This window comes from Orcinus orca, chromosome 12 (assembly GCF_937001465.1).
Source record: "Orcinus orca chromosome 12, mOrcOrc1.1, whole genome shotgun sequence".
NCBI classification, from domain to species: Eukaryota; Metazoa; Chordata; class Mammalia; order Artiodactyla; family Delphinidae; genus Orcinus; species Orcinus orca.
Window position 1 is genome coordinate 17,831,183 of NC_064570.1, and position 16,899 is coordinate 17,848,081.

General features: G+C 35.6%; 1 protein-coding gene across 11 annotated transcripts in view; it reads right to left on the reverse strand.

Moving 5' to 3' along the window:
- Positions 1 to 16,899, reverse strand: part of STXBP5 (syntaxin binding protein 5) — a 166,670-nt gene that overhangs the window by 128,461 nt on the left and 21,310 nt on the right. For 8 of the 11 annotated variants that reach the window (XR_004476731.2, XM_004263736.4, XM_033405409.2 and 5 more), the window contains exons 3-4: positions 11,128 to 11,209; positions 7,837 to 7,937 (exon numbers count right to left, since the gene is read on the reverse strand). Coding sequence is in view for 7 of the 11 variants with exons in the window: in XM_004263736.4 (XP_004263784.1) it covers positions 7,837 to 7,937; positions 11,128 to 11,209 (183 nt within the window). In the remaining 4 variants the exon portion in view is untranslated. Of the gene's footprint in view, positions 1 to 7,836; positions 8,306 to 8,361; positions 11,210 to 16,899 lie in introns of those variants that run through there. The other 3 variants (XM_049695380.1, XM_049695379.1, XM_033405437.2) reach the window with 3 other exon arrangements.

Below are 16,899 nucleotides of genomic sequence, written 5' to 3' on the forward strand. Positions count from 1 at the left end.
CAAAAAAAGAAAAAATTTAAAAGCTCTGCTATGAGCCAAAGACCAAATAGCACTCCAAGGGTAATCAAACAACCTAGCCAGTTTTGGATTAGTGAGAGGAATAAAGATTATATATAAAGTTAGTTGGAGCAAATACTCTTGTTGGTTTTTCTGTTTGAAGACTCTCCTTCTTAGAACCTATCTCCCAGGTAATTAACACAGTCTGTGGAGGATCATGCCTTCTAGAAAAAAGAGATTCCCCTCTGTTTCTGCAACGGCAATGTGGTACCAATCAAACATTTTTTATTGAGCATTTACTAGATGTCAGGCATTGAGACTGCTGCTGAGAATAAAATAAGGAAAATACTTACCATTTATTTTCTAATCGAGAAGATAATCAAGAAACCAAGGCAATAAGAGTAAGAATGGTATGTGCTATTTTAGGGAAAGAACACCATACTGTGGGGTAATACAAAACCTAGTCTTGGGAACTTACAGAAAAACCTGTAAAGGAAATGACAAGACTTCAAAGATGAACAGGCATTAGCCAGCCATGGAAAGAGAATCCTAAGTGTCTTCTGAGCAGGGAGATCAGCTCATACAAATAAGCAGGAGAGAGGATAGTTCATTAAAAAACTGAAAAGCCAGGGTGGCTGGACTATAATCATAAAGAGAGGGAGAAATATAGTGAAATAAAATTATGGTGACTAAAAAGAAGAGTCACAGATCTTGCAAGATCTTTTAGGGAATGCTAAATATTTAAGTTTCAACTTCATTTTGAAGGCAGTGAAAAGTACAGTGGACACTGGTTGTTTATCTACCTACCATGCACTCTTCAGTCCACTTCCCCTAATATTAGTTAGATGTTCATTAGGGTGCCTGTATCTTACCCAAGTTACCTGTATATTCATACTTTGGGAGACACTTAAACCATACTGAATTCCAGAGGTAAGCCAAACCAGGCAGGGCAATTCCATGTACTTGCTGCCATTTTAAGTCAGATAATCCAAGTCTAAAGCCAATTAGATATATTCCCTCTATGAAGGTCAACTGATTTGGGATCTCAATTACATCTGCAAAATCCCTCCACAGCAGTACCTTGATTAGAATTGAATACTTAGGAGAAGATGTGTGTTTACCAGGGGGGTAGGACTCTTGGGGATCATCTTAGAATTCTGCCTCTAATAGTCTTCCCTTTTCCCTCCAAAGATTCAATCCCTCCATTCACCCATCTCAATATTCCCGAAGTCTCAACCAATCACAACATTAATTCAAGTCCAAAATCTCAAAATCTCAGCTCAAAAATTCCAAATCTCATCATCTAAATTTGTTGCAGATGAGGGTCCTGCGTGTTACCATTCAGTATAGATAGATCTTGGGCAAAATTCCACTCCATCCGTGGACCTATGAAACTGAAGAGACAGATTATCTGCCCCCAACACTCCAAGCATTCAATGGTTGGACAGGCATAGGATAACAATTGTAGAAATTCCTGTTCAAAATGAAAAAAAGTGGAAGGTAAAAAGGACTCCATAACAGTTTTGAAATCCAGGTGGGCAAATGTTGGATTTGTCTTAATTAGCTTCAAGGACTGGGAATAAGCCTCTGTGGCTCTCAGTTCTGCCCTGCTAATCATCCTTTTTCATGAAAGACAGCAACTGTTTACAGCTGAGTACTTTTATGGGCCTGATTCCGGATGCAGCCTCCTTTCACATCGTACTCTGTTTCTTTAAGTCCCAGCTGGCAATGTTTCTGCTGTACAACTTTCTCAAGAAACTTGTGGGTCTTGAACACATTTCACTGGGTCTTCTGCATTAGCAAAAGTCACACCCACAAATCTTTTGGAGATAACACCTTCTCTATCTAGGCTGCTGCTGAGAGGCCTGAGGGATGATACTCAAACTTCCTACAGGCTATCTGGTTGAGAAGATCTGTAGATCTTCTGTAGAAGATCTGTAAGATTCTCAATATCTTAAAAGAGCCCTTTATGTGATTAAATACTTTGACCTTTTGGTCTATAGAAGATTTTTAGTGAAAAGTTGTTCAGCCACACCCTCTTGTTTTTCCCTATGCCACACTTTCAGAAGCAATCTCCCTTTTGCCATATAGATCAGGGTAAGAATTTCCCAAATCATCAAGTCCTGGTTCATTTAATGATTCTTCCATCAATTTATTTCTCTCCTCTTGCATTTTACTATAAAGCAGCAAGAAAAAGTCAGATCACACCTCCAAGCCTTTCCTTGGAAATCTCCTCAGCTAAATATACAAGTTAACACTTATACATTGTGCAAGAGACACTTCCTTTAAGCTTCCTGCCACTATATAACAAGGAACTTCCTCCAATTTCCAAAATCATGTTCCTCTCTTCCTTCTGAGCTCTCTCTGGCAGCAGTCTCCAAGTCCAGAGTCCTGCAAACAGCCTGTCAAAACAATTTAGGCCTCTCTATCATGTTTCCTCTGCTCACTGCCCAATTCCAAAGTGATTTCTACATCTGTAGGTATTTGTTACAGGTATCTCCTCCTTCCATATCTTTTTATACCTGAGTACATTATAAAGCCAGTCTCTTTGACTGTCTCTAATTCCCTTGTCAGGATTTCTTAGTTATTAATTTACTCTAGGAAGTTATCCAACATTTCCTGACTTTCACAGTCTCAAGGCCATCAAATCAAAAGTTTTTTCTCTGAACCCTGAGAATGTTTGTTTCCTTTTTAAATTTTCTCTCAGTATGTGGTTCTCTACACTTAAAATTCCCAAGGTGACTCATCATTTCCATATCAACAAGCAACTCTTTTGTGGATTAGAATTAGTCTGGAGTAGTAGACCCCTCTGCCTGCCTTCCTAACAAGCCTGGATATCATTCCATTCCTTTGTTCCAGTCCTGAATTTCCTCTCACCAAATCGTTCTCATTTCTAATGCTTGTATACTTTTCATTAACCTGCTTTCAAAGAAAAATATTTTGCCATTACCACAAAAACTGTAATTCTAGGTGTAGAATCTGTTCCAAGATTATGATTTTTTTCTTGTTAAATACGTGAATGAATTAATTCAAAAGCTTTGGAAGACCTGTGTAGACTTTTGAGGGCCGATATCTAGCTAAATTCTCTTTTACAGCTATGCCCTGTTCTTGTGCAGACTAAGCAAACTGTAAGCCTCACAAATATGCAAAACACAGTATTTAGGTTAGTATCATAATAAGAATATCATGGGACAAATTAAGTTTTTGTTTCTACATTATTTTATCTATGCTACTAAGAAAATCTGATGACTCGGCAGCAGTCAGTTCCTGAAGTACCTTATAAGCACCAACTCTCCCAACTGCTGTGTTGTTATCTGAATGGATTACTCCTTTTATCAGGTTTTCTTTTTCCCCTTTAGAGGACTTTGGACATTGATGCTCCATTGATAAGTATTAAGATGAAATTTTGATTATTAATGGATTATTAATCCATATACTACTGTATTTTCCTAACCATTAGTTTAGAATGCATGCATGCTTATTTTATTCCCTAAACCAATAGATGTATCTATCATCAACTGAAAAAGCTTAAGTCAGAGTAAATACACTGTAACTCAGAGTGTTAGAGTAAAAGAAAACATAGCTTTAAAAGAAATGTATTGGTTTCAATATACAGACTCAGCAATTCAGGGGTCTAATATATTTATGGAGAAAAGATTCTATCTTCTGAAATTTCACTTAGGGAATAGTAAGTCCTAAATAGGAAAGCCCAGATATATAGTTTATTCTTATTTAAAAACTGTTATGCAAAAATTTAACATGGATAAGAATATTGGTCATGCTAATTCAAGGTGATGAAGAAAGACTAGCTGACAGTTGTAGTTGCTTTTAAACCCACAACTTCCTCCAATTAAACTTCCTTTAAAGGAAAAAAAAAAACATAGAAGCTAAATGGAACATATTCTGATAAGGCAACTGCCAGATAGAATTTTACGTGTCAAATTCACAGTTTCTACCAAAACCAACACACAAAGCAGTGAAGTAACGTCTAAATTCATGTAGTTAAACCAAGACTTGAGACTCCAATTTCTATATTTTTTTCTTAAAAACCATAAAAGTGAAATTCTGTCAAAATATCCATATCACATGGTTGCATAACAGTGTGAACACTACTGAACTGTGCACTTAAAAATGGTTAAGAGAGTAAACTTTATGTTATGTATATTATAGCACAATTTTTTTAAAACCAGAAAAAAATCTACATTATGAAAAAATACAGTTTAAATCATTACAATTTCTATTTATGTGAATTTCTACTAAAATAAGAGAATTTAACTAGTTATTAAAATAAGACAATATTACAATAAAATCTCTGAATTATTTAACACTTGTTCAGAATGTAATAAAACTGGTTTATAAAATTTTCATATTTCTCCTCCCTTTCCTAGTTTCGGAAATAAAAATGCAAATAGCATAGAAATGAAATAGAGTAACTTAACTATTAAGTTAGCCCAAATCCACTGTGGAATGAGGGGAAAACTAACTAGGCTACTGCTTATTGTACTTCAATGTCAACAATAAAAATAAGCTGTGTGGTAGTTATTACAAGTATTCATAAAGATTCTAGCTCTTTTCCTTCTTGGTTAGATGAGTAAAACTAGGGATGGCCATGGGACTTGCTCTGGGCCAAGAAATGAGAGTGGAAGAGATAGTATCACTTCCAGGCAGAAGCTTTAAGAGCCAAAACATGCTTCACCATATTCTTTTTCTGTCTGCTTCAGTGACTGGTAATATTGTAAAGACTGGCTGTTCCTCAGCCAGGATTCTGGAATAAAACTGATAATGAAAAGGAAGAGAGTTCCAGCAAATCCACAAAGAACATACAGCATAAGTAAAAATAAACTGTTGCTCTTTTAAGTCTTTCAGATTTTGAGTATTCTGTTACCACAGCATAACACCAGACTATCCTGATACAGATATAAAAACTGCATGCAAGGCAGCTGTGTAAAGAAAAGAATGGATTTCTACAAATGAGAGAGATGGAAGGATGGGCAGGAAGTGACAGGCTTCTATCCCTCCCCTGCCTGGGGCAGCTGCTCCAACAGAAGGCTTCCATCAGAGTACTGATTACAGGGCATTAGGAAAAGTCGTGAATGACAGAGAGCTCAGGGTGAGGGGCAGAATAAGCCTTCCCACCATAGGCAGGTTGCTAGAGCTGGAGGAAAGCCTCTACTATGCCTTCCCCTCCCAACCTGTAACCAGGTGCTGAGGAAAAGTAGGCTCCTCCCAAATGCCACCTCTCTCCTTCTTGCCATTTGAGGAAATCTGAACTTTAGTCTTGAGAGAATATAACAAGGTTCATCCATGAGGCATCAGGCCCATTTCTTAGCATGCAAGTACAAAAGCTGCCATACAAGTTTGTAGCCATCCTAGAGGATTTCATCCAAAGAAGATATTCAAGGACCAAGTTACTCATGCTACAGTTTCTTGTTTCTTGTGGTCCTAATAAAGGCCGAGGAGGAGCTCAACTTTGAACAGAATCAACTAGTTTCTGCTGGTGAGGTGGGTAAAGTGTATTACAGAACTCAAAACTGGGAACTCCATCAGTTCATTTCATTTGTAACTTTTAGGATCACCTCATACAATTGTACAGGCTGTGGCCTGAATAACAGCACCCAACCAAGGAGGGGAGTGGTGGACTCTGAAGCTGCATCCACCAAGAAGGGCTACTTTTTTGTATTTCACACAAAGGTGCCTTCTGTTTGTCAAGATATGTGCCTACAGGTACCTTAGAGACTAGCTTACTGTTCCTTATCCACATTTATCAGAATTTCTTGGAGACCATCCTTAGGGGTACTATAGAGGAGACTTACTATGTACCAGACAATCATGGGACTGACCACTCTGGAACTCCTTGAGGTATGATCCTTCCTGAAGATTACCATGATAACCTGCAGTGTATGTTTGTGAACTTGGACCACATATTGCCACATTCCTGTGTCTCAATGAGGAATATGGGCACGCCACTGGAGAATATTCTTCCACTAGAATTCTACATCCTGGAAGAAACCCTTCAGTGGATGGTGGTTTAAGAGAACTTCTACAGCACTACACCAATCAAATGACACCACTCTGATGTGCTAGAGCACAGGTTTTCTTAACTTTGACACTCGATATTTTGGACCAGACAATTCTTTGTTATGGAATGGGGGGCTGTCTTGCGATTTGTAACATATTTGACAGTAGCCCTGTTTTTATCTACTAGATGCCATTAGCACTGCTCGCCCACCCCCAACTCCCAACTGTATAAAAAAATGTATCCAGACATTGTCAAATGCCCTCTGGCGGGTAAAAATGCACCAGGTTGACAACAACTCTGCTAGATCTACACTTCCATTTCCAGTATGAGACTGACGGCAAGAAGATATGTACTGGGACTAAGATGCCCACCACTATTTCTACCAGCCCTATGGCATTTGAGGCTGATGGAGGGCTCCCCTTGAGATCCCACTGGCAAACAGACAAAGAAACTCTGCCCAGCAAGTTGAGATAGCCTTACTCCCATCAGGCAGAAAAGAATGAACCTTGACTTTTTGCTTGCTTTTCCTCCCCTATCTCATCCCTCCCTCCTTCCATTAACCCCTCCTTCTACTTCTCCTAGAAGTAGAACCATGATTCCAAGCCACTTAGATGATTTATCTTCCCAGACAAGATGTAGCCCAATAGCAAACTTTGCTACTGACCCCCTGCCAGCTCTGGTCTGGCATACAATGTAGACATGCCCTGACGCTGGTCAGAAAAGTCTCGATTGCTATATTCCCAGCAGCCTCTTTAGCTTGCCTACTTTAGAAAGCCACTGTGGGCAGAAGCCCAGGCTCACAAACAGACTGATCAGTTTATACAACCTGAATGGATTGATATTTATCAAAACAGGGACATGGCCTGATCCTTGGACATGGATTGGGCAGTCTAATGCCTGCCTTCCCCCAGGCATGGCCTGACACTAACTCCACTGCATTTAGATACTAGCTAGACTTCTTAACCTTAACACACAAACACACATCAAAAATATATCTCATAAGCAATGGGGGAGGGGGGACTATATTCCTTACTCATAGTTCATGCCAAAGTAAGTTCCATATGAATCAAAGTTGAAGCATAAAAATGCAGCTATAAGAGCACTATAAAAAAATATGGGAGAACGTTTAATAAAATTGGAGTGAAAATGGCCTTTCCAATCAAAGCACAAAACTCAGGTCATGTGAGAGATTTCTTTGATCAAGTCGTTCCATGTCTACAAATTTATCTTACAGATATACTTGCGTAAGTGGACAAAGAAATGTATGTAACATCACAGAGCATAATGAGCAGCAGGCTGAAAATGATATGTGTCCACTTATATCAAATCCAGTCCTGGATATATCAAATGTCCAGTCAATTGATGAAGTCTGACTGAATAAAATATGGCATTTCGATACAATGAAATATCATGCAGTTATGAAAATGACTAAAGAAGATTTAAATATACCAATATGAAACAACCTATCAGATATATTGCTAAGTGAACACAAGTTACAGAAAGAATATGCAATGCCTTCCCTTTTATGCAAATAAAATAGCTATATGGAGAGATTTCTGCTTATGTATACAGACCGTAAGTATTTCTAGAAGGACACAAAAGAAATTTATGTGGGTGCCTCTGGAGAGGAAGATGGGTCTGGAAAGGAAGGAAACTTGATTTTTATCGTATATGCTTTGAAGTTTTTGAATTAGTTTTTAGATTGTGCATAAAATCCATCACAGAAAAATGAAATTAAAGAATAAAATTCAAAGGAAAATTGCAAAAAAGAATAGCAAATAACATATATATATATATAAAATAACTGAGAAAATTCTTACCTTTCTCTGCAAAATTTAAGTGAATGTAGTATGGCAGGTCTCTTTTGACGTAAATTCCATAAATGTAAGGTGTCATCAGCCAAGGCACTCACAAGAGCTCCCTTAAAAATAAAGTGTAATATATTTTATATAGAATACATTTACAAACATTAATGCTACTAAAGAGCTACCAAAAAAATCTTCCCAAATTTCAAAACTGTCTGCCAATAGATTTAGTTCTGAGAAACATTTGCCTCACCCAAATTCTAAACAGCAGATGTAAAGGAGTGTATCATGTATATACGTATGTATAAAAATTGTTTCAACTTCAACAACTTAAAGTATAATTTAACCTTATTAACTAAAAGTGTACTAGGATCTAGTTGGATATAGTTATAGTTGATAACTAGCTATGTAAAATTAGAAGTCAGAATATAAGTTACTTGGTCCCTATAGTTCATCCTTCCTTGACTATATGATATGAAGTAACCTTCCCATTTTATTTGGCTTAAGACAAATCCTTATGAATATATGATATGAAGTAACCTTCCCATTTTAGTTGCCTTAAGACAAATCCTTATGAATCCTTATGAATGTACTCTGCCTGGATCATAATTCTACTACTAGAATGATATGGAAAACAAAAATAGCATTCAGCACTGTATAATTTCAGTGTCCAAAGGGCTGAAAAATCTGACTAATTCAGAAAGTTAAAACAGCTGATACTATTAAATACTATTAAGTCTGGAGAAGAAAACCTTTGGCAGTATGTGAGAATCATGCAGGGGGCTCAGTCTCACCCCAGACCTGACAAACCAGAAATTTCAAAGCAAGGACCATTGCAGGTGTATTTTTAAAAATCTCCAGAGGTGATTCTGATGTGTGAATAGGATTAAGAATCTATAGGCTAAGGCTGATTTATTAAGACATATGAATGTTTTTCCTCAAAAGAGGAAGATACTCCTTATCTGCACTGAGAGAATAAGACAAAAGACGCAACACGAAGAACTTTAATTTCAAAAAAAGATTTGCAATTTCAGTCCTTTAGGTTATTATGAGAAATCTTAAAATTTCCCTCTTTTAAAATAGGAGAGTTTCTCATTTATCTAAGAGAAAATATCTTTTATATTTATATCATTTATCTAAAATAGCTCTGAAGACAAGATTTACATTAAATGATCTCTCCAAGTGCTTTCCAATTTGAAATTCTATGAGGGCTCCTCTACTGTGTAACTCCTATTGCTACAACATGACTATTGGAAAACAGAAATACAGGAAGCCCACATACCCTTCCTTTCACTAGAAAGCATCCTCTTATCTCTATCACTTTGAAGCAGAGAAACTAAAAGGATTCAGAGTATCAAAGCTTTGTACTCTTCATTCTTACTTCCAGCAGTTTCAGACCAGGTCATCTTCTTTCTCAAGGTGTTTGCCCCATCTTTGTATTTCAAGGAAGAAGAGAAGATGTGGGGCCAAAATGGCAATCACAGCTGACCGCCTGCGGTGGCTCACTTACCTACATGTGCTTTTCCAAAACTGAAAGCAAACAGCTACTCCCAGTTGTCAGATTCCCATAGCCATCACCATGTAAATATTCATATTCTGCTAAGCATTTTTTTAAAACTGTCATTTTTAAGTACTTAAAAATGTAACATTTAAGCATGTAAAATAACAGTCATAGCAAAGAACTTTATGATAAATTCTATAGAAAAGCAGCTTGTGTTATGAATAATGAGAGCATCAACTAGTTAAGATTTCTAAAATTTAGGCATATAAGTAATCTATTTGCAATGTGTTATTTACATTGGCTCATACTGCTTAAAAAAAAATAATCTCAACACAAGTATAAAGATGGAGAATAGGTTAGTGGTTGCCAGGGCTTAGGGACTGAGAGCAGGAGGGGGTGCAATTAATTATAAAGGGATAGCCTGAGGGCATGACTTCACGTTGATGGGACCGATCTGTAATCTTGTTCCTGCTGGTCATTACACGAAATGTATGCAGGGAATAAAACTGCATGAAACTCTGCACACATACACACAATGAGTGCATGTAGAAACTGGTGGTGAAATGTAAATAAGGTCTGTAGTCTAGTTAAGAGTATTGTATTGATGTCTTTCTCTTGGTTTAATATTTTACTATTGTTACATAAAATGTTACTATTGGGGGAAATGGGGGAAGGGTACATAGGACCTCTCTATTCTGAAACTAATTGCCAGTCTAATTATTTCATAATAAAATTTTTTTTAAAAAAAGGAAAAATAATCTCACATGTGGATTCAACAACTTTCTACACTGTGATATTTTTATGTGTATTTTAACATTTTACGATGCCTATTATTCAGCCCTACACAGAATACTGAAGTTTTTAAACACTTCCTCTGACCCTGAAAAACCTACACGATTGCATATCATTTGGATCACAGTTTTACTAAAATTTTTATATTACCCTCTTTAACTCTTTACATCAATACTGCCTCTCTTAAATCCTCTGATATTAAGAAAAGATTTATCAAAAGCCGAAAGTATCAAGTATTTTTTTTTCTCTCATATACATCTAGAAATTTATTCCATGAAACCCAAGGACATAGGGGCAAAAAGAATGCCCACAAATTATCCTCACATCTAAGTATAGCAGAATCTTTTCTAGAGTAATTTTTCTTCTAGCTTTTCTAGCTTCTAGCTTTTCCTTCTAGCTTTTTTCCTTCTAGCTTCTCCTGCCTGTCACTACTTGCAGTAAACATCTACTGTCAGAGCTGCTCATACTTTTTTAAGACATGCAAACACATTGTTTACTCTGCTAATAAAATGATGTATCTCTAGCTCCTTCCAAATTTTACACTCTATCAGAAAGAAAGGCATCAGTTACTTCAACCAATAAGTGACACAACAAGAACTTTGGACAATAACCAGTTTCTAATGGACTTTGGTTTCCTGGATGTATTTCAAAACAACCCACTGGAGAAATACAATTTGTTATTTATAATAAGGTCAATCTTTGAAAAAACTTTAATGTAGATTTTTATATGTTACATAACTTTCAATATTCTTGAAATAAAATTTAAATGCAGCACACTGTACCAAAAAGATCTACCTTATGCCATTCTATTTTCAATACTGTTTTGAGAAACATCTTACATTATTTATGTAACTGTCTGTGATGATGCCTTAAAGTGAATTACTATTAGCTCTGACCTACAAGAAATTCATTTTTGTTCAAATATTTAAATATAATTGCATGCAAGAATTCTGAAAGATGGGATGTGGCCCTATTTCATACATAAGCTGGTGAGATTAAAGCAATTCACTAACCTCATTAATCAGGAACTGGAGCTGGATTACTGCAGCTCCACTGTCATGCTGGCAATAACATTCTACTCCTGGACGACCAAAGCTGTCATTAATTTCATTAAGGAGTTTATGGTATGTGTGAGCTTTTTTATAGCAATTGATAAGTTATATAATAGACTCAAATATTTCAATGACCTGATACAGGCTATTTACTAAGGTTGAGATTTAGAGTTAGGTGATTACACAGCAATCTAATCAGCTAGTTCCTGTTGATAATCAGAATTTTCAGAGATTTCAGGTCTAACAGAAATAAGACACCTGTCCCTTCTAGAAAAAAACAATTAAAAATAGCAATATACAGAACCAAGCTACATGTATTTAATATATTTTACTCTGGCCCAAGTCTTTTTCTTTCCCTTAAAGTAAAAAGAAGAGAAAAGGGAGTTGATCTGTAGTGCTTCCAATTTTGCTGAAGTCAAGAAACAAATCTGAAAAGTAGACAAATGTCATTTTAGAATATTGCTTTTATGTACAATCTTCTTACTGGCATCTTTCATTCCTGTAGTGTCATTTTTAAACAGTGTAAGCTAAAAATATAATGACGAACCACATAAGTATGTTTGTAATTGTGGCAGGTTATATCACCAATGAATGTATCAATGTTTTACAATACGCTTGAACACAGATTAATACGTAAATATCCATTAATTTGCATATAACAGGAAACGTACAGCATTTTCTATATGTTAAGCATTATAGTAAACTTGTCATATATATTAATTCATTTCATCCTCACAACCATGAAGAATATGTAATTTCTCCCATATAAACAGATAAGAAAACTGAAGCACAGAGAAATTAACTTGTCCCAAGTCATACAACTAGAAAGTATAGCAGAAATTGAATTTGAATAAGCATTCTAGCTCCAGAGTCTATACCCTTAATTGGTAAGTTATGCTGAGTAAAAAAACAAAAACTCCAAACACTTACAGAACTTACTACATGCCAGGTATTGTTATACGCTTTTTACCTTCATAAACTTGAGATAAGTTAGCCATTTTAACACACTGCTACACTAATATTTTCACTAGTTAATATTAACTGAAAATAAAAAGTTAAATCTAAAAATAAAATTTGATGGGATTTAATAAAATTATAGTCCTCTTTATACAAAGTCACATTCAAGTGAACAGACTATTTCTATATTCTATTAGTACATGCCCTATGGTTCTTCTTTTTTTTTATATATATTGTGTATGATTTATACGGAGGAAGATACAATAAGTTCTAGAAAGATAAAGAAAAATCATGAAAAACATATTACATAATGAAAAAGAAATACATAGATATTAATGAAAACTGGGGTATGTGGCAAGTATCAAAGCATAATGAATTTACTAACAAATGACATTCTGTACCATACATGCAATATTATGAAAGTGAATTTTGCCCACTCTGTTTTAGTGAATACTATTAACCAAAAAACACGATAGAAGATGATTTTAAATGAATTCCTAGCCAATACATAGACAGAGAAGATATATCAGTAAAAATGCATAACAAACAAAATGCAATAAATGTGAATGTATAGGTAGCCACAATATATATAGACAGGTATTTCAATGACAACTGGTACAAAGCAGACAGCAAAATAATAAGTGTAAAAGAATTTCATTATTGTGCTCATTCATATTTTTACCCAGCAAGTAACAGGTCTATGGTTCTTCTTAATTAAAAATAATTGTACCAAAAGGTTAAATTCCTATTTTCTATATATATTTTTTTTCCTTTGATTTCTAGAAGTCTTTCTAGGTGATATTTATTTTCAATGGTTTTTATTTTATTACTAGCAATTAACTCTTCTATTATTTTATAAACCAGTAGACTAATTGAACATGTTTAGCCTATAGTACCCTACTCTTTAAATACTTCAAAATTTTTATTACTATTATTAATATCAGTAGTAGTATTTTTGCTACATCAATTGCCCAAATGCAACTACATGAAGCTAAATTTGAAATTGCTACTATTGGCACTTACTTGGTAGTGCTACGTCACACCCTGATAGGTCAAAGATAGGTCTACATTTCTGTTCATCCATTTCTTTTGTCAGATGACAGCAAAGACCTTCACCTTTTAGCCAGTATTTCTAATTTCTAAGTAAGTCTAAGAAATTACTAATTTCTAAGTAATTCTAATCTTTCCAGTTAAAATTCTTTCTGGCACCAATTAGCACATTCTATATTCCCACCTTATATAAATGGAGTAAAATTTCTCTTATCTGACCAGATCAGGAATAACTAAGTTAATTAAAAATGTAAGCTACTGGGTTTCCCTGGTGGCGCAGTGGTTGAGAGTCCGCCTGCCGAAGCGGGAGACACCGGTTCGTGCCCTGGTCCGGGAAGATCCCACATGCCGCGGAGCAGCTGGGCCCGTGAGCCATGGCCACTGGGCCTGCGCGTCCGGAGCCTGTGCTGCGCAACGGGAGAGGCCACAACAGTGAGAAGCCCGAGTACCGCAAAAAAAAAAAAAAAAAAGCTACTGTAGAGGATTAAATATTCTACTTACCTATTTTTTCATAAAACATACACAATTCTGCTAATCTTGTGATATTCACCAAAGATTATTTTCTTTAAGTGTGGATCTATTACTTAGGGTTCAGAATTGTTTTTCTTAAATAAAACATATCTGGAACTACCCGGGTATAAGATTTGCAGTTTACTTTTTTAAATGGCATTCTAAAGATACGGGAAATGCAAACTAAGTGCAACATTCGCACAGAGTCTTATTATTTCTTTTCCAGTCATCTACTGCTTTCTCATCCATATTGCATCAGACAGGAAATTTTAACTGATTAACCTTCATGAAGTCTTTCCAAAGTATCTATTTTGGATTTTTGTATTTTTAAAAACACTATTTGCATTCACATTTCATCATTATTATTATATATTATTAAAGTGAATTTCTTGATTATAATATCAAACATAAAAGGCACAAACAGATTTGTGAACACACAAAACAGATTCATGGTAAGTAAAGAATATGCAAACACCTTTACTAATTTGGGCCTCCTGGAAAATAGCCTACTGGTCTTGAAACTTCAGTATGCTGTGGGCATCTATCAATATTTATTCACAGAGAATGAAAAGTGTCTGTAGCGACCTCCCTGGTGACACAGTGGTTCAGACTCTGAGCTCCCAATGCAGGGAGCCCGGGTTCAATCCCTGGTCAGGGAATTAGATCCCATATGCATGCCGCAACTAAGGAGCACGCCTGCCACAACTAAGACCCGGTGCAACCAAATAAGTAAATAAAATATGAAAAACTAAATAGATTAAAAAAAAAGTGTCTGTAAATCCAGGAAGTCAGTTATATGGAGATCAAGAAAGGTTTTACTCTTACTCTGTGTGTGACACTATTCTAGACAAAATTATACTTTTTATGACATTAGTATTAATATAGTCATTTTACTTCTAGCTAAGATGATAAATATATTTTCTTAAAAATAAGAACCACTTACTGAGTATCTACTAAGTTTTAGCCACCGTTTCTTAAATCCTCACAGTAACTTTAAAAGTTTGTTACCCCAGGAGTTCCCTGGTGGTCTAGTGGTTAGGATTCTGGGCTTTCTCTGCTGGGGCCTGGATTCAATCCCTGGTCGGGGAACTGAGATCTCACAAGCCGCATGGCATGGACAAAAATAAATAAATAAATAAAAGTTTGTTATCCATATTTCACAGATGATAATTCTGAGGCTTAGAGAAGTGTTTTTTTTTTTTTTTCCCAAGGTTACTACTGATTTATTTCCCTTTTCCTTTGGAAAGGGTAGTACTGTGCTGCAGCCAACCCTGAAGGGTCCTAACACTAAAAAAGCCCTATGGGGAAAAATTTTATAACAAATCATTACTTCATAATAACAAAGGTTAAAATTAAATTTTAAGTAATGGATATTGCTTATATATAATCAAGAGATATTAGTGTGGAAAGAACACAAGTTTCAGAGCAAGTAGTTCTCAATCCTGGTGGTATCAGAATTCTGGCTCTACTGCAGATTTACTAAACCCAAATTGCTGGAGAAGAAGCTTGAGTGGGTATTTTGTTGTTGTTGTTGTGTCCACTGTTATTGTTTAGGTGCCACAGGAACATCTGAGGCACAGCGAGAATTAAGACACCTACTTTCAAGACAATGCCAGCTCCGTAATTAGCTGCTGGGATCTGTGAAGAATTATTACACCACTCAAATTTCTCTATAAAATGCTATCTAGTCTAGCTTGCAGAATGGTGGTGAGAATTAAAACTGCAGACTAACCAGATGGTGGCTATTATCGTTATTTAACACAATGTATTCACTACTTTAACAAGAATTAAAGTTATCTTACAGTGAACAAATCGTAATGTAAGAATGTCAACTCAATATATTAGATCACAAAAGACCATGTCATAGATGCAAATATTCATATCCTTTCCTACCTATAATGATTATTGCATATATGGTTCTCCTAATATTTGGCATTACTAAGTATTAACAGTTTTATTAAAAAATGGTCACTCACTACAACAAAGGTCTTCTTGGAAAATTCACATTTATTGTGGCTATGTTCAAAACTACATGAGAAAACAAAGCATCTGAAATGAAAATGAAGAAAAACCAAAAGGAAAGATTACATATAAATAATCTGCAAAGATATTTTTATATGTAGAAATATTCACTTATTGATCTGACATCTGCCCTTTTAATCCACTGTAAGGCAAATCCAAATTATAGGCTACACTGAATATTTCTTGGTGTCAATTTATCTTACTTTCTAATTCTGAACTCCAATGTATCCTTTTAAAAATGTTGCAATCTTCCTATCTTAGATATCTTTAGTCTCAATTTTTCTACTGCTCACCTATCAAGAGCTTTGATGTCTACCTACCCAACCAGTCCTCTTTGTTTCTGGAGTAAACCAGCAGTTTATCTGACCCATGACACAGGCCAGACACTTCCTGCACAGCTACACTCATGGTTTTTGTCCAGATAAGCACCATTAGAACTCCTGAAGAGGAGCTGCAGAAGGCAAGGCTGTTTGGTTGGGAGCAGAGTCGTTGAATACAGACATGATCTTTGAGTTCAGACATGATCCTCAGGGTGAGCAGACATTCAGTCCTGTCTAAAACAACCACAAGACATTTGGTCCACACCAAAAGGTTCTTGATATTGGGTCCTGTCCAAAACCATTTTGCGTAGACCAAATATGCTCATGGGCATTTTGGATAGGACTAAATTTAAAGAAACTTTTGGCATGGACCAAATGTCTTATGAGTGTTTTAGACAGGACCAAATGTCCTGCATTTTTAAATAAAACTGTTAATACTTAGTAATGCCAAGCAATAGGGGAAAAAGAAATATTTAAGGAAAAAAATAACATAATAAACCTACCAGTTAATGAAGAATAATCAGGAAGACATATGTAATGACAGATAAGCAGAAACAAAGACTAGATCCAGTAAAATCTTTTATTTTATAATACTGTACCACAAATTAAAAATCAAAATAAGCATTCATCCAACTGTCTAAATGGTTATTATATATACATATATATTTGGTTGGAAAGGGAGAGAGAAAAGAGGAATTTGGAGGCTTTTAAGTACATCATCATCATCGTAGTAGTTAAGACTTGTTGAACACTTAATGTGTCAAGCACTATACATGTATTACCTCAGAAGGAGTACCCTCTATTATAAGCTCAGTTTTGACAAATTAGGAAACTATGTACAACAAGGTTAAATAAATTAGCCAAAGCCATACAG